This window comes from Neofelis nebulosa, chromosome 5, assembly GCF_028018385.1.
Source record: "Neofelis nebulosa isolate mNeoNeb1 chromosome 5, mNeoNeb1.pri, whole genome shotgun sequence".
In the NCBI taxonomy this organism is placed as follows: Eukaryota; Metazoa; Chordata; class Mammalia; order Carnivora; family Felidae; genus Neofelis; species Neofelis nebulosa.
In genome coordinates this window covers 33,571,591-33,590,134 of record NC_080786.1, presented here as the reverse complement: position 1 = coordinate 33,590,134, position 18,544 = coordinate 33,571,591, and the positions used below count along the sequence as shown (strand labels likewise).

At 40.0% G+C, this 18,544-nt stretch overlaps 1 protein-coding gene across 1 annotated transcript; it reads left to right on the top strand.

Annotated features, from left to right (window-relative positions):
• The first annotated feature begins 544 nt into the window (after positions 1-544).
• Positions 545-1,299, top strand: LOC131511356 (gametocyte-specific factor 1-like). The gene is given in 2 exon segments (XM_058729075.1): positions 545-842; positions 845-1,299. Coding segments are annotated over 2 exon segments (543 nt in total). The 5' UTR covers positions 545-599; the 3' UTR covers positions 1,145-1,299.
• The last annotated feature ends 17,245 nt before the right edge of the window (positions 1,300-18,544 follow it).

Here is an 18,544-nt window from a genome sequence, read left to right as displayed (position 1 = left end):
TCTCAAGGGCAGCACCTGGCAACTTTTTCCAGTGACTGGGAGATCCAGGAAGACAATAGGATGCTTCTTGTCTACAGACCATGACAGGTATATTGAGACATCACTTTGGGAACATCTGGGAAACGCTTGCAAAGAGGACATATAAGTAGGAAGCCTGGATGGGAGATTGACTTTCTATGCTGGAGACTCTTAATGATGTGCATTTGATCTTCATTTTCATAGAACTCTAGGATTGATCATCCAAAGTGAATTGTATTCTGAATCCCTTTTGCTACCCACTTGAGTGGAATCTCCTTTTTTCACATGTTATTTTACAGTTCGTATATAGTAATGGAACCTTCTCTTTAAAGATGAGTATCCAGAAGTTAATGATTCATGATCGCAGGAGAAAAGAGCATTAATGATTAACAGAAGATTACTGCTTTGTGTATACACTTTGACTATCATGGCTAATCACTTGTTAAGATGAACTGTTAGAGTCATTTTTTTATTAAACTCTGATGGTTTTGACAATAAAAAATAAATTTAAAAAGATAGGGGGGACGGAAGCGAGCATTGCTGGGGCCTGGAGGTGGGGAGAAAGCGACTGTGGGAAGAGCATGTCTCGACCAGCACTTGGATTCAGCTCCATCATTTCCAACATGGAAGAAACTTACGTCGATTCCCTGGACCCTGAAAAGCTATTACAATGCCCCTATGATAAAAACCACCAGGTCAGGGCCTGCAGGTTTCCTTATCATCTTATCAGGTGCAGAAAGAATCATCCTGATGTCGCAAACAAATTGGCTACTTGTCCCTTCAATGCTCGCCACCAGGTTCCTCGGGCCGAAATAAGCCACCATGTATCTCAAGCTGTGGTGATAAAAGTTGTATTGAGCAGGATGTTGTCAACCAAACCAGGAACCTTGGACAAGAGACTCTGGCTGAGAGCACCTGGCAGTGCCCTCCTTTCAATGAAGACTGGGATAAAGATCTGTGGGAACAGATCACCCCATTTGTCTGGGGCACAGCCAACTACTGTGGCAACAACAGCCCTGCAAGCAACATAGTTATGGAACATAAGAGTAACCTGGCTTCAGGCATGCGTGTTCCCAAGTCTCTGCCGTATGTTCTGCCATGGAAAAACAATGGAAATGCACAGTAAGTGAATATCTATCTCATCAAATGCCAGATCCTAGAAGACTCTTGCTCCTTCCTGCTACCAATGGGTTCTTCATTTTTTTTTTCTCCTAATCTAATTGTAGAAAGATAAACTGTGACTTTCAAACTGGAAAAAAAAAAAAAAGGACTATCAAAAAGATAGTCCTTATAAAGCTCTTAGTATACTAAGTGCTCTGTCAACATTAGCTGGTTTTAAGCCAGCATGAGGGTGACCTAAAGACAGCGCTTGTCGGACTGGTCAGAGGGGTCACCAGGAAGGGGTGTTGGCCTCTGGTCAAGGCCATAGGGTCCTCATCCCAGGATGCCTAGGATGACAAGGTCACTTTAGCTTTGTGGGCCTGTTTCTTCCAAACACCCAATGCTGCTCAGTAGCTAAGATGCTATTTGCATTTCTGAGCTAACTAATGAAATAGTTCATAGTTGTACAATAACTCTTCATATAAAGCTGCTTTTTTTGTTTACTTACAATTGAGTATTGTATTTTCTAAATAAATGAAAAAGAAGAAAATTAGGGATGGTTTAGTTTCTTTGTAGGACTACAAGGGATATAATATACTTATAAATATAAATATTATAAAATATAAGTATATTTTCAACTTGAAATTATTCTTTATATTTATTTTTACAGTAAATAAGAGAAAATATTTTATTTGGCCTTAGGATAGATAAGAGGCATCAGTGTCAAAAGTTAAAGAAAAATGTGTGGGAAGAAAACTCGAAATTGAGAATATTCTACTCAGGAATTGATTTTTTTCAAATATGAATGGGACAGGCTATTATTCAATTTCCACATTAGCACTAATCATAGAGCACCAGGATTCTATGGAAGCACAGTCTGAATACACTCTGTAAAAATCTTTGTAGTTATTCATGGTAACTACTTATTTTTACTATGTATTTTTTTATTATGAAAAAATACATGTAACATAAAATTTCCATTTTAGCAATTTAAGAGTATAATTTAGTGGCGTTAGGTACATTCATAGTGTCATGCAACCATCACCACTGTCTAGTTCCAGAACTTTCCATCACTCCCAGAAGTAGCTCCATAGTCACTGAGCAGTCACTACTCCCTTTCTGCCTTCCCCCAGCCTGTGGTAACTACTAATCTGCTTTCAGTCTGTGTGGATTTGCTTATTCTAGACTTTTAATAGAAATGGACTTGTACAATTACTATGTATTTCAAAACATTAATACCTCAAGCTGCCTTTGATTAAAGGTGAGGAATTATGTACTCTTCCTCTAAGACCCCACCTAAAGGAATATAATACATTAAGCTACAAGGACAAAGAGATTGGTGAAGATATTAGTGACAAGAGATTTCAGTACGTTTTTAGATGCTGGGAAGTAAATAGAGAAGACACAGTCTGAAGTGTGCATAAATCAGAGAGCCATTTTGTCCAAAGAACCCCAGAGTGGGACTGGGTTGCCATGAGGTGAGGTAGGGCCAAAGAAATTAACCCCCAAAATGAGTATATACCAGTGAACCCCAGTCACCCATCACCCACCACCTTACTTGCAGAATGTCAGTAATGAGATGTTTACCTCACTGAGGATAAGAGGTTTCTCTCTAGATGGCCCTATGCAGTGACACTTAGGGCTGTCTCAGCAGCCCTGCCTGGAGCACAGACCATGACCAGATGATCCTTGCTTCCAATTATCCTTTCATCACCCATAAGTATGAACAGATGATGGGGAGTCACCAGAAATTTGAAGAAGGCTTCAAGCAGGAAAAAAAATAATGTGTCTAAAAGGAAGACTAAATCTGAGCAAGATGGATTACTCAGAGAATTTAAAACTAAAACAATAACCAAAAAAAATACAACCAAACAAAAACAGTTTGGTATCCAAACTGGTATTCTAATCAGTTTCCTCAAAAATGTAGGGGAAGATGGCCATGAAGAAAAGGAAGTTTAAGAGAACAAGAGTGAGGTCTTGGAAATAAAAAATATTGCCAAAAATACAAAGGCAATAGATGTTAGAAGATAAAATGGAGAAAATTCCCTGAAAAGGAGAGGGGAAATAGGTGAAAATAAGAACCATAGAGGATATAATCCAGGAGGCCCAACCTTTGACCCATAGTTGTTCTGAGGGGGAACCCAGAGAGAGCAGAGAAGAGTAGGTTATTTATTTTAAATGCAAGAAAATATTCCAGAGCTGAAGGATGAAAGTAGAGACTCTTAGTTAAAGTTGCACCAGGTACCTAAAATAATTAATTTAAAAACAGCTTACATTAAGGCATATTATCATGAAATTTCAGAATCCTAGGGATAAAAGACAACCCTAAAAATTTATGGAGCAGAAAGAAAAAGAACCTCTACAAAAAATGAGAATCAGAATGGCATCAAACTTCTCAATAGTGGGTATTGCACACTAAATGACAGTGGTATGGTGTCTTCAAAATGGTGAGGGAAAATAATTTTCAATCTAGGATTATAATTCAATTAAATGATCCGTCAAAATGAGGAGAAAATGAAAACATTTCATGCATGCAAATATACAGACAACTTCTTGTCTTAGGATGTGGTTGAGTAGAACCAGGCATGAAACCAGAAAAGGAAGTAACCGGATGTGGGAAGAGTATAGTCAACCCTGCAGGGCCATGGAGGAACATTCCAGGAGAGCACCGGGCTGCAGGACCAGACAGTAACTGGTGCCCATTGGAGGGAAGATTCTGAGTAGGGGAACTTCAGGAAAAAGGGGACTCCATACAACGCCCAACATGATGAAACGTTCGGAAATCACGTGAGTATGTTGATGCCAGAAAAACAGCAGGAAATTAGGAAGGCAATTAGAGACATCAGACAAAACAAAAAAACGATGAAGGGAGAAAATGTAGTCACGACGCATTCCTTTGCTTTGCAGAGGACATATTTACTGTGTCATAATGCTGTAAACTACCGATTATGGATTTAACAAAAATAGTGAAATAACTATATTAGGAGGATGTGGACAGGTGAGGAGGGGACAGCCTAAGAGAGTTAAAGAGCTATTAATCTTAACACCATAATCGATAGATAATGTCAACAGTGGATAAATCAGGAAATAGTAGTAGAAGCACATTATCTGGAACTATAGAAACAACCAACAGAAGAAACAGCTTTAAAAAGTTAAAAATGCTGGCATCTGGGGAGCAGGAATGGGGATGGGAAGGGATAGGATAAAGGACCATTGTTTTCCCTCTTTCTAAAATGCAATTTTAAAAACCATGTGTGTATTACATTGATAAAAATAAAGCAAATAATAAAAATCAACTCAAGCTGTGGTATGAGAAAAATATGTAAATGGCATTCAGAAGCCAATTTATTTGTGATTAAGACAGCTATGCTATACAACTGCAGACAATTTTTTAAAATTTCGAGTCCTATGACAAATGAAAAATGGCTTCCTTAGAAAAGAAGATGAACCCGCAGCCAGCAGAAATAAGCTTCTATCCATTTCCAGAAGAAAATTCATTGCTCATTATGAGAATACATATAGGGTGTCTCTATCAACCTACAACCTGAGTTGTTAAAGTTAAAATTTAACAGTTTTAAAACTTTACAAAGACCATGAAAAGCCTTTATAACGCTGTAAATTCCAACCTGGGTGGAGGCATGAAGTCCACACAAATTCTGGCTTCTTTTAACTTCAAGTAACTCAGCATGTAAATCCTTAGGAATCAAGATGAATCCTAAAAGTGAAATATTTGCACCTTTGCAGAAAAAGCAGTTGAGTAGCATGTAGGTCAGTAAGAACGGGATTCTAAAGTCCACACACAGCATGCACGTACACCAAATATGGCCCCAAAAGGGCTTGGGGCTGTTGGAGAAGTTGTAAGCGCTGGGCAAATTGGGCAGGGTTAGATGCCCCTCTCTACCAAAGTGAGCCCTTCTTAGCTCCAAAACACTACAAACATCACAAAGTGTATCAGTCAGTGCAGGCTGCCATAATAAAATATCACACACTGTGTTGCTTAAACAACAGAAATTTATTTTCTTACAGTTTCGGAGGTTAGAAATCTAAGTTCAATGTGCTGGTAGGTTTGCTTTCTCCTGAGGCCTCTCTCCATGGCTTGTAGATAGCCATCTTCCTGTGTCTTCACATGACCTTTCCTGTGCTTGGGCATCTCTGGTGTCTCCTTCTTCTTCTTATAAAAACACCCACCCTCCTGCCTCATTTAACCTTTATTACCTCTTTAAAGGCCCTATGTCCAAAAACAGTCACATTGGGGGTTAAGGCTTCAGGCTATGAAGTTGAGGTTGGGGAGCACAATTCAGTTTATGGAACAGCCTATAACATGGTGTCCATCAGTAAACCTCAGGCTTCCACAGAGAAGAGCCCCCCAGAAAGGGATACTGCGTGACAGTGCCATGATATGGACACATGAGACAGCCAAAAGAGCACGCCCACTTTACCAGTTTCAATGATTTGAATGAGTCAAGATGTTAAGGCATAGGAAACTGACTTTAGCAGAGTTTTCTGCTTCTGTTTTCCAAAGGACTCTCTAAGTTGAGTCACAATTCTGAAGTTGGAGGAGGAATCTCTGGTTCTCTGGCAAAGGCTCCTGCAGGGCAGAGGCAAATAGATCCTAGATGGGAACATCTGGGCAGACGCTTGGTGACCAGTGGTTGTGCAGGAAAGGAAATATATTCCTATGTTACTATATGGCTTGGCTATGACAGTATTTAAACCATTATAATAATGACCGCACAGAATATTAATCTAACCAAACTAAGACTAATTCTAAGGGGAAGTTCAGGGATGAGGAGGGAGCTTGTATACAATTGGCCAGAAAGTAGGAAAGGGATCTGAATCCCCATCTCTCATAGAAAGGTCAACAAATCAGCATCTTTGTGAGAGGGAAGTCAACCAATAATGCCTAAAACAGAAAATTTCATAAATCAACACTTGAGAGATGTTATTTAGAAACAATGGGGTAAATCCTAAGATAATCAGCTAAAATAAGAGAAAGTGGAAAGAGGAAAGAAAGATGGAGAAGGGACCTGGAATTTTTTTTTAAAATAAATACCTTATAGAACTAGTTAACACTTTAAATTTTGGGCATGCAAACTTTGATTAAAATAAACAAATAACATTATAAAAGGAAACATGAAAAAAATCATACTGGCCCAATTTCCTTTGTCCTAAGATGACTATATAGAAAAGGCAGGAGCTAGAGGTATATGTAACAGGGATGGCAATAACAACAAGGCAGATTCCATTCCTTAATACTTTGTTGAGAAAATGTGTTCCTTCAATAAACACTTACGTACCTACTAGGTGCCAAGACATGGTGATGATGACACTCAATGTTCCTGTTCTCATAGATTTTATATTCTAATGGAATAGATAGAAAAATACATAACCAATTGAATAAATAGGATTATTTCCTAAGATGTTGATTGCTTTGAGGAAAATAAAAGACAATGGTTTAGAGAGTAACTGGGAGGAAGAAATGATTATTTAGACTGTGTGTTCAAGGCAATCCTTCTTAAAGAAATGAGGTTTGAGCTCAGACCTGAACAATGAAGAGGCAGCTATGGGAAAGGCAGAAGTAGCAGAATGTGCAAAGGCCCTGAGGTAGAACTAAATGTGGTGTGTTTGAGGACTAGTCAGGAGGCCAGGCCAGTGTGACCGGATTGTAGTGAGTGAGACAGAACATGAGATGAGGTATATGTGGTAAATTTTATTCTGAGCTTGATGGAAAGTCATTGAAGATTTTTCAGCAGCCTAGTGACAAGAGTTGATTTGCACTTAAAGAAACAAAAAACAGTCTGGTTGCAGAGTGAAGGCTAGATTGAGGGATGGAAAGGGGAGGCAAGTTTAGTTTGGATACTTGAAGGATTTAGGACAGGGTGAAGCTGTGGAGATAGAGAGCAGTGGACAGATTTGGACTGGGAATCTTAATTTCAGTGTAGCTCTAAAGGGTAACTAAGAGGTTGGTAGGGGAACCTCAGAGGGAGTCAGGCAGAAGGAAGAAATTTTACTTCTGCAGTCGATCTCCCCAAACTCCCAGGTTCCCTTTGACATATGTGAACAGGAAGCTGTGGTCAAGGGCGGCTGAGGAATCTGAGTGATTATGCAGGGAATAAAGACTTGCCAAATTGCTTTAAACTCAGCCCATCTCCATCCTGGCTTTCACCACACTTGACGTGAACGTGTAACTGAGCTTGTAAATAACAGTGCTTGGAGGCAGAGCTGGGAATTACGCCCCTCTAGACAGCTATTCAGAGGCTGAGAGAATAGGACCCACTCGCTGTAATGCTATGCATTAAAAAGCACTTATGCTGCTAAAACCAGCATTAGAATTGCACATAAACATTGCTGTCATGCTCTCAATGGGACTCTGGAGTCCAAGTGGGACTTTCAGAGTCTGCAGAGGGGAGAAAAGCCATCTTAGGCAGTGCAGTGATCTCTCCCTTACGGCCCACCGAGCAACACCGCCTCTCTCTCTTGTGGAGAATCCTCTCTATAAATGGGGAGAAAAATGAGTTTATTTCCAAGCCAAGATTAAACTGGGTCCACACTGCATGGAGATGATGGGTCTCTGAGAAAAGAGAAATAAAATGAAGCCAAGAAAGTACATTCATTCAGAGGTGGCAGGCAGGGATGAGCCAGGGGTTCTTGGAAGTTACATGCAGCTCCCTGCACAGTGCCCAACACACAGCAAGCTGTCAATGGATGTATGGATGTATGTATGTATGTATGGATGGATGGATGATTAGTTGGATGGGTGTGAGATCCATACACTTCCAAAGGTGTAGCCTCAATAGTCCTTTATTCATTCAGTTTCTGTTTAAGAATTAAATGAATTTGCTAGGCTGAATCTGTGCAAAAGGCCTTGGGGGACACATGTGGGCAGTTGGCACCACCCATGAATTTGTGTTGCATACAGATTACGTTTATCCCACTCCAGTAATTCATTCCCTAATGTGATCTGAAGTCTCGAATTATCCATGACCACCAAACAGCAGGAAGTGAGTCAAGATCAAGTGGTCAATCTGGAGTACCTGTATTGGACCATACAGTTCACCCTAAGGAAGCAATTGCTGGGATTACCTCCCTGTTCAGATAATTGTCAACTCTCAGATTTACTTGGTTCCTAAAGAAGTGACAAGAAATATTTCTGAAACCTCAAATACTGGGGAGGACAAGGCCTGGACTACGATAGTTGTCCTGGGGTGAGGTTGACCTTTACATACTGTGCCTCCTTTCTCATCCACAACAAGGAATCAAATTACTACCAGTCTTGAAAGGATGCTACTTGGATAAATAAATCAAGTGTAAGAGCACTCTACGTCAGGTCCAAAATAGGTGAAACTCATGGAAGAGAAAAAAAATTGTCAAAAGCAAACAACATCTCTTTCAAATCCTGACATGGCTGTCCTAAGGTCTTGTCACTAAAAAGCCCTTCACTGAGCTTTGTTTGCTTTAGTGCCAGTATGATTCTTATTTAACATATAGTTATCAGTAACTTATGTATGACTCTACCATAAATTAAAAATAATGTACATTAAGAAAGTGTGGACCTTTAAAAAAAAAGTCCTCAGCTAGAAAAGACCAAAACTCAGACATAAACTTATCCAACCTCATGTTATATTTGTATATCTAAAAGAGATACTGAAGAGAAAGGAAGAAAAGAAAGAACACAGGAAATCATATCACCCCTTGGGAATAGTCAGCAAGATACAGTTAAGTTATGTTTTGGTCCTCCCTTCCTGAAGACAAAAAAGCATGTCAGAGTTTTCAGAAATTTAGCCATAAAAATGTCTAAAATAAAAAAGTTCTAGGCATTTCTGTGGAACATTTCTGGAAATATTTTCTATCTTGAAGTAGATGGTAGTTACATGGGCATTTAATGATATAAAAGTTATTGATTCATTAATTAGGACTTATGGACTTACTATATGTACATTATACCTTAGTTTAAAAAAATTCAAGACAACAAGGAATTAAATTCTAGAAAAATTCATTTACATGCAACATCTTTCTAAGCGTTACCAGATAAATGAAGGATAATTTTACTTCTCTTACATGTTAATTGTAAAATAACCACCACTGATGGAGCGCTAACATCTGCATAATCTTCACCAATTCCAAGTCCTTGGTAAGAACTGAGGGTCATAGGGGTGCCTGGGTGGCTCAGTTGGTTAAGTGTCTGACTCTTGATCTCAGGGTCGAGAGTTCAAGTCCTGTGCTGGGCTCCATGCTGGGTGTGGAGCCTACTTAAAAAACAAGCAAACAAACGAAACTGAAGGTCATAGAGGTTAAAGTGTAAGATGTATAACAACAGAAAACGGTATCTGTGATTCTGGCCCATCTGTCTTCTGAATCATTATATCCCCAATACATAGGCTGATATCTGGAATATGATAGGTACTTAGCAAATATTTGTGAAATGAAAGATACTTTGTATAATGTCATGAAACTAATATCAGAATATTCAAGTTTGGACCTTGAGTCTGCCTCCAAAGCTCAGGTTCTTAACCATTCATGATATCAATGCCTGATAAAACAATTGAGTCTATATAGTAGTCTAAAAAATTGTAAACCAACTTCAGGATTATCTAAAAGTGTACCATACCTGCAAAAAAGTGTGTAAAACATAGCTGTACGTTTAAAGAATGAAAATAAAATGAACACTCATGTACCTACCACATTTAATAAATACAACATCATCAGTACCTTAGGAGCCCTGCATGTGTCCTTCCTGACTGCATCTCCCTCCCCAGATAACTACAGGTGACCTGAATTTTGTGTGTATCAATAGATTTCTCTAATCCCTCAACTTCCTTATATGTTATGTGTTTTTTTTTTTTAGTTTTCTTAATTAAACAGAGTAATTTTGGTAATTTTAGTAATTCTCTTCCCAATACCATAATCTCTTTAATCTCTCTCTCTTTTCATTCAGTAGGATACTTATAAATATTTAACAAGCAATTTGAGTGGGTGGCTGATGTGTAGCATTTGTTGATTTCCTTGGTGTAAGTTTTCCCACTGTGGCTGACTGATTTTAAGCCATCATCATGATGCCACTGAACATGGGGTTGGGGAGAGATGCACACAGTTGACTCCTGAGAGCCAGTAGAAGCCAATTACTGTATCCCTGAACCTAATATACAAAACCTCACCCCTGGATAAGCCCAACTAAACATTTTCTCTCTAGTTATTCTTGTATAATCTTATTATACAAGAGTAACCAGTTGGGCCAAACTGAACCAGAAATGACAGAGCAAAGAAGCCCTTGTATAGTCCATGGAGGCCAGCATCTTAAGGGCAGAGAACAGGGCTCTGCTTTTTTCTCCTATTCTTCCTATTTTTTCCTATTTGCTATACTAAATGAACACAAAAATTATGCTTAACTAACAGAAATGTATCTTCTTGCAGTTCTGAAGTCCAGAAGTCTGGAATGAACCTTATAGGGCCAAATGAAGGTATCAGCCTCATTCCACTCCCTCCAGGGGCTCCAGGGAACAATCAGTTCCCTTGCTATTTCCAGAGTCTAGAGTGACATTCCATGCATTTTTTTTTTTTTGGCTTGTGGCCTCTTCCTTCATCTTCAAAGATGTACATTGATGTACATCTTCCTTCTCTGCTTTTTTCCCATGGCCTTGTTCTCTTCTGTGTCAAATCTTCTTCTCACTCCCTCTTCTAAGAATACTCTGATCACATTTAGGGCCTAGTGGGATAATCCAGGATAATCTCTGCATCTCAAAATTTTTAATTTCATCACATCTGCAAAGTTCCTTTTGCCATGTAAGGTAACATACACAGGTTCCATAGATTTTGATCTAAATATCTTTGGGCCATTATTCAGCCTCCCAAAAGAGCAGAGGAGGGCAGACAGTGGATTTGGAAGAGCAAATGGAAGATAACTAGTACTATCCACTCCTTTGTCCCACAGCATCCATTCTTTTTCCTTCCAGTGAAAAGTTCATGCCTCTGACACAGGAAACAAAGTCTCATCATATTATCATCTTATTGTGGAGTGACATCAATTTGTGATACTCCCCCTGGTAACCTAAAGTATTATTCACTACCAATAATCTCCATATATACTAGTGTTGGGGGAGATGGGGGAAGAGGAACAATTAATTCACGTAGAGCATAGTTTCTATAGTTCTTATTTTCTACATATTGTCCTGAGGTCCACATCAATAATCAGACACCAAGGAATCTTCTGAGGTCCACTTAGCAGGGGTCCAGTTAGCAAAATGTCATTAATGTAATGAAGAATGTAATGTAGGGATGATGTTCTGTGGGCTGTCAGTGTGATAGAAATCCCTCTACTGCATAGTTGCTGTACCCGGATGGTATGGGGGACTATTCTCCCTGGGTCTCACCTTGGCATGAGGCATGAATACTCTTTACTCTTACCTCTCCAAACTAAGGGGGGTGGGGATTTGTCAGACTCAGTGCAAGGTGAGGGGTGGCTGTGGATAAAGCATCTCTGGGGGCACCTGAGTGGCTCAGTCGGTTGAGCGTCCGACTTCGGCTCAGGTCGTGATCTCGCAGTCTGTGAGTTCGAGGCCCGTATTGGGCTCTGTGCTGACAGCTCAGAGCCTGGAGCCTGCTTCGGATTCTGCGTCTCCCTCTCTCTCTGCCCCTCCCCCACTCATGCTCTGTCTCTCTCTGTCTCAGAAATAAACAAACGTTTAAAAAAATTTTTAAGTATATCTGGGGGTCTTTTATCTCAACTGTGGGGGTAGGATTAATTGGTTCTGTAAGTACACATCTGAGTCTTTCTTATACCCAGACAAGTCCATTTTGAACTTAAGAGCCATAATTTCCTGTCGTTGTCTGGTTTTATAGTGACCTCTTGTCTAACTGGGTTGGCTGGAATCAGGGAAAGTCCCTCAGGGTATGAAGGGAAAGTCATTGAGTGCAGAGCAGGTGGGAGTGGCAGGGAGTACATCAATGAACTCTTTGAAATATTATCCACACCATCTCTCTCATTTGTACATCACCCTCCAGCGGTCACTCTCTTTTCTCTTCCCCATTCTTAGCCAAACATGGTGAAATCTCTTAATTTCCTCACCTGCCATTTATTCATCAGTCCACTCCATTCTGACTTCTACACACTCTCCACCCAAAGTCTCCTCTAAGTTCATGAGGACCTCCATGTGTGGCAGTGACCTTTTAAATCCTTATCTTGCTTGCTCGCCAGCAACAGTCTTCCACTGCTCACATGCGCTGGACTGTGTCTGTTTCCCACTCCAGATCTGTTCTTCCTTTCCACCCTGACTTCCAGTTGACTTCTAAGGATTACATCAACAGGCCCCCATACCTTCTGGCTAACAGTTAGTGTTGGCCAATGAAAGTCCAGACAGAAGATCAGAGGTGGGGAGGAGAGAAGTTTCAGGGAGTTTATTCCCCTGGCTTTAAGCTGTGAGACATTCATGAGTATTATAAAAAATGTTTTGATAAAATCTAGGCAATCAAGAGATGAATAAAAATAAAGAACTAAAAAATAGAGAAGTTGCAATAAATGTGATGGGTGCTGAATCCATTAAATATAAACTAAGACTAGACAAATGTGGGACTAGTGTTTAAACATCTTGATCAACAGATAAGGATGGATTTAGAAGGTGGAGATGATAGGAGGAAAAATAAGAGGACTTATTTCCTCCACTTTTAGACCAAGAAATTGATAAATGCTCCCTAAAATGTAAGCATGTAGTTTATTCAAAAAGGTTATGACCTCAGCCTCCAAAAGTGCCTCTCATACTTTGTTCTCAATCTTAGTGCTGTATTTTAAGAAATCTCATGTAGTGAAGAAGCAATCTTCCAAAGTTCGGGCATTTCTTCAGATTCATTTTGGTTCCTCTTTCTTCTTGGAATTCAATTAAATTTCAATATGTAACTTTCCCCTTAAAATTAGTATATAGAATTATTTTATCTTTACAGGAATATGTCTCATGTTCATTTTCTCTCACTCATACAGAAGTGTCTGAAATGAAGTTTATCTATACTAACAATAGTTATTTCATGGTGGTGGAATTTGGGAACAATTTCCTATATCACTATAATTCTGTTGTAACAGCTAACAAAATTAACAATAATACCTTAATATCATATAATACCTAGTTCATGTGAAAAATTCCCCAACTGTCCCCAAAATGGCATATTCAAACCAGGATCCAATCAAAGACTACATATTGTATTTCATTGTTATGCCTGTCTCGTTTAACCTTAGAACTACCTCATTCTCTTTTGTCTCCCTTAACAATACCTTGTTGAGACTAGGCCAGCTATCCTTTAGAGTGTACTGCCTTGTGGACTTTTGTGATCCCTTGTGGAATTGTTTCACTTGTTCCCCTAATCCCTGTGTTTCTTGTGAACTGAAAGTTAAAACTAAAGTCTTGGTTAGATTCAGTCTAAATAGCTCAGGCAAGCGTATGTCACAGCAGATGTCATACGTCATGTCGGTTCATCACAAAAGGACAGTACTGTCTGGTTGTCCCACTACTACTGAGAATGAGATAGAACCCTGATCCCTCCTCTGCAAAGCCTTCCCCCTTGCAATGTATGGGATGACACCCAGTTAGCACCAGACAAGTGTCCCCTATTGGTCCATCCAGCAGTGATCCACGTTTGAATCATTCCTCTTATTAGGAGTTGTGAAGTAGTGATTTTCTGATTCTGTAAGTCCATCTGTTATCAGCTGGGGTTTTATTATAAGGAAAAAAATGTCCTCTGGTTACCCTGAAATACAGCTGCCACTTGAAAGGCAAGATAATGCCTAATTCTGTTCCATTAATTGTAAATTTTACAAGTAAGGAGTTGATATAATAGCCTCCTCTGATGATGACAAGTCACCTTTTTTGGCCTTTTCTCTTTTGAGCATCATTATAGACTTAGGATTTTTATACATTCAATTTATAGTTATCATGTATTTAATGCTTAAGTTGCCCCAACTTTGACCAGTAGGAAACCCTTCAAGCTTATGCCTATATTCTTTTGATACAACCCTATTTTTCTTTGAAAGCTAGCTTGCTTGCTTTCTGGTTCAAGGGACCTTGGTTTTAAGGAGTAAATTCCATTTATTTTGCCCCAAGTGTTGAGGGGAGAAATGTACTTAAACAGGTGTATCTGATGCATGCCTTTTATATATTTAGTCCAAAGCTGGGCACTGTGAAAGAAACCAAAACAAAAGTGTGTTCCTTATTAGCTAGTGAGAAGCTCATATTCCCACTAGAGAGATGCCTAGAACCAAGCACAGTTAGGGCAAAGTGAAGGAGAGCATTTGTTTTGGGTTGACTGTCAATCAAGCACAGGGGCCCAGGCATAATCAGGAACAAGCAGGGAAACTGACACTGCCCTCAGGGCCCTACCCCCAGTACAGGGAGGTGTGGGCTATCTCCTGCCTCCATGAGACCCAGGCTAAGGTCCAGTGTTTACCTGGTTCCCAGAGTTCTCACCTCAAACTCCACCACTAAAACAGCATGCCTGGCAAGTGCTGGGGGTTATTTGAGAGGGTTCTGGTTTTAGATGGCAGTACAGACTTTCCAGGAAGGGGTATCTGGGGTGGTGTGCCACTTTACCCAAAATGGCATGCCTCACAGACAGGCAGAGGGCATGTTCTCAGTGGCTGCTGATTGGCTCAGGTAATGGTTTGTACCATGTCTGTTTCTTTCGCCACTACATGGTTGGCTCCAAGCAGGTGGTAGCCTACCTTGCTCTCCTTCTGGTGCTCAGAGTCAGGCACCATGCCCTGTACGTCAATGACTATTTGACACACAAGGAAAAACTTTAAAAACCCTTGAGTTTAGAAGTTGGAAGGAATAAAGCAGAGAGACAGATTCTGTTTTAGACAGAAGACTATAAACCCACTGTGGTAGGCTCAGGGTTAAGACAGGAGAAGATATAACACCAAATAATTAGATAATACCCCTAAAGAACTTAGCTTTGTGCCGGTAAGATAGTAAGACTGGGTAAGTGTTGTTAAAGTTAGCATAGCATCTGTCTTTGTCAGGTACTTGCTTGTGTAATATTGGGCAAGTTACTTTACCCCCTGAGACTCAGTCTCCTCACCTGTAAAATGGGGACTCATAACAGTACCAACCTCACAGGGGTGTTGTGAGGATGAAATGAAATAGTGCATTTAATGTGCTTACCTGGAGCCTAGCACAGTCACTGTTACATGTGTGTTGGTTGCTAGTATTTTTACTGGTAGGAGGCAGTGCTGCATGTGGCCAACTGTGTGAGATGCTGTAAAGAATTTCAGAAAGTCAGGAAGGGGAGAGAGCCCTTTGGAGTTGGAGCAGATGTCATGGGTAGTATGAGGAGAACAGCTTTATTACAGTGGTAGGAAATAAAGAGATATATTTGGTCATGAGAGTGAAAGAAAAATGGAAACAGAGCAATTAGGACACTCATCTGATAAGGCTGCTGAAAATAAAAGAGAGATTTAGACTGGCAGGTAGAAGAGACAGCAAAAATCAGGGAGGGGGAGTGTTATTTTAAGTAGAGATATGGCCTTTATCTATTTGAAGAATCTAGAACAGAAGAGAAGTCTAAAAGTGCTGGAAAAAGGGACAACAAATGTGGGTTCAGTTGGTGTCTGACACCACCCCATCCACCCTTCCTACTATCTAGCTAACAAGAGACAGGGGGACCTTCCCCTGGGCTAAGAAGAGACAGAGAAAATAGACTTTCCTACCAAAATAGCATCATGGCTCTCCTATTAAAACCCAGCAAGGTGCTGGGGCGCCTGGGTGGCTCAGGTGGTCAAGCCTCCGACCTCAGCTCATGCCATGATCTCACGATTCCTGAGTTAAAGCCTCACATTGGGCTCTCTGCTGTTCATGTAGAGCCCACTTCGGTTCCTGTCTTCCTCTTTCTCTGCCCCTCTCCATCTTGTGCTTTCCGTCTCAAAAATAAATAAAAACAAATCAACAACAACCCCAAACCCCCAAAACCCAGCAAGGTGATCTGGGAAGACTTGAGCCCTGCCTGTGCACTATTGGCTGGATGGCCTGACTCTGGTTACATAGCCTCTCTGAAATGGCTTCCCCTCCTGGACAGGGAAGATAATACTGCCACCCTGGCAGAGGTGCCTTAAAAATTAGAGAGGATGCATATAAAACACCCATGACTCCCTAGGTGCTAAGTAAATGGTAGTCACAGCATTATCAGTGGATCATATTTATACTCTAGCCTCCAATTTTATAAGGGATGTTCTTGAAAATGATGTACTTGCTATCAAACATGTATTTGACAAATTATTTAAAGGGGTATTACAGAGAACAACTTCTATGGAAGCAAAATATATTCCACACTAGAAAATTGAAGGAGGAAATCATATGTTCAGGCTATCAGCATCACCATTGACTTCAGTGCTCAGTTGTCCTGCCAAAATACCAGTTGTCCACCAAACATAGGGTGATTCCTCAATATAAAGTAGGGATGGGTTGGGAAGGGGCCAGAATTATTATTTTGAAGAAATTTCTTCTTCTCCTCCTCCTCTGGCCTCCTCCTGCTCTTCCTCCTCTTCCTTTTCTTCTTCATTATCATCATAAGGGAATATTATCAGAACTGGGATTCTATTTAGTTGAAGTTTCTGACTAATTGAGGTGGATCAGATAACCCCTATCATTTCCACATTTGTGAAACATCATTCTGCAACGTATGAACCCACTATATCATCTAGTAAATGTCATCATGGAACATAATTGGGTCTTTCTTTGATGATTCAGGATCCTACAGTGCCACAGGGCGGTCAATGCAAACATTAACAGGAAGTAGAGTTCTGTAGGAAAATGAAGAAGGTTGAAGGAATTGGACTGAATCGGCTCCAGGACATAACCTCTTTATACATTCATTTTCACAAGTTTCTTCTAAAAGCACTTCTGGCTTGCAACTGTGGTTTGTTGGGTTCTGGTTAATCTAATGTAACCAGGGAGTCAAGAGGGTCCCTAAGTGTTGTTTATTTCTCTTGGGCCCCATGATGACTTCCTGGAAGTCCATTCTGTCTTCTGCCAGGCTCTGGGTTCAGGGCCACCCCATGTGGTACTATAACTACTTTCTTCCCTAACTTACCGTCTTGTCCCATCCTGCCTCATTATTGAATATATATCATTGCAATGGATCAAAATTAAAATATTAGCACAGCATTCCTGTTTAGATCCCTAATTGTGTGACAATTGTATCTTTTCTTATGAGATGTTTTGCCATTTATACAAGCTTGTAGTAAGAAGAGTTCATTTGCATTTCAAAATAGAATTTTGCTAGTGGAGAATCCACACCAAGAAGACAGGATCACAGATTATTTTCTAACAGTGATAACACTGCAAGAACAACACATCTTAGTTGAACAAATAGCTTTTTAAGGAGTAACTTACATGCATACAGGTTTCTTTTTCCCAAGGGACATTAACAGGCATTCCAGTCTTTGGCTGAACCATATAAGGAGACCCATTGAAGAGAAAGTTTATTAGCTTTTTCAAGAAAAGAGTTTTATCACAAGAAAATTAATTTTTTATTAACATATTGCTAAACTACATAATTTCTGTGCTGATTCAAACATTTCTCCAAATACTTTTTGTTCTTTTTTTTTTTTTAGCATCACTAAAGCCCTGTGCTTTCTCTCTAGAAGTTTAATACATTTTTGAACTGTAACATCTAATTTCATAAAGTTCAAAAGGATGTGGGTGAGTCTCTGTAGTGGAAATAGTTCTCATACTTAAAAAGTTAAATCATAGAGCCTATTCCGTCTGGAGACCAATGTCCAAGGGAGTCATTTTTCACAAGGGTAGATCAAGTCACAGACCATGCCAGCTCACCCATGGTACAGTGTTGCTACATTATTGTCTTATTGGAAAACGTGTCCTATTAGGTCTGATATATTTTGTAAGCATAATTTTCACCAAACTCTCACACAATATATTCCCAAGGTTTAATCACGACCTCAAGAGACAGGGCCAATAGGCACTTCAAATTGTCCACCCCAAGCCTTCTTGACATCTTGAGTCATCTGGGAGCCCCATCAGCCTAGAAATGGAAGAGCAGTAAGAAGACAGTCTCATTTGTGCCTGTAGTTGGGAAAACGCAACTTTACTTTGGGGTGAAGTCACAGCATTCCAAGTGCCCACAAGATGGCACTGTTGTACCCATGCAAGCGTAATGGAGCCTAGCACCCAGCACAGGAATGAAGAGTGTTCATTGAGGCCAAATGCTTTGCATGGTCTTCTTCCACGTCTAGCATTATAGAGCTGTTACATCAGCACCAACTCTCAATTAGAGGCTAATTATAGAAGAAATTCAGTAGGAATATTTTCTCTCCTTATCTTCACCCCAGTACCATAATATTCATGATTTAAAAACTCCTTGTATAAAAGTAAATGCAGTTCTATCATGCTTACCTCCAATGGATATTCCATATACATATTTTGCTTCTGTC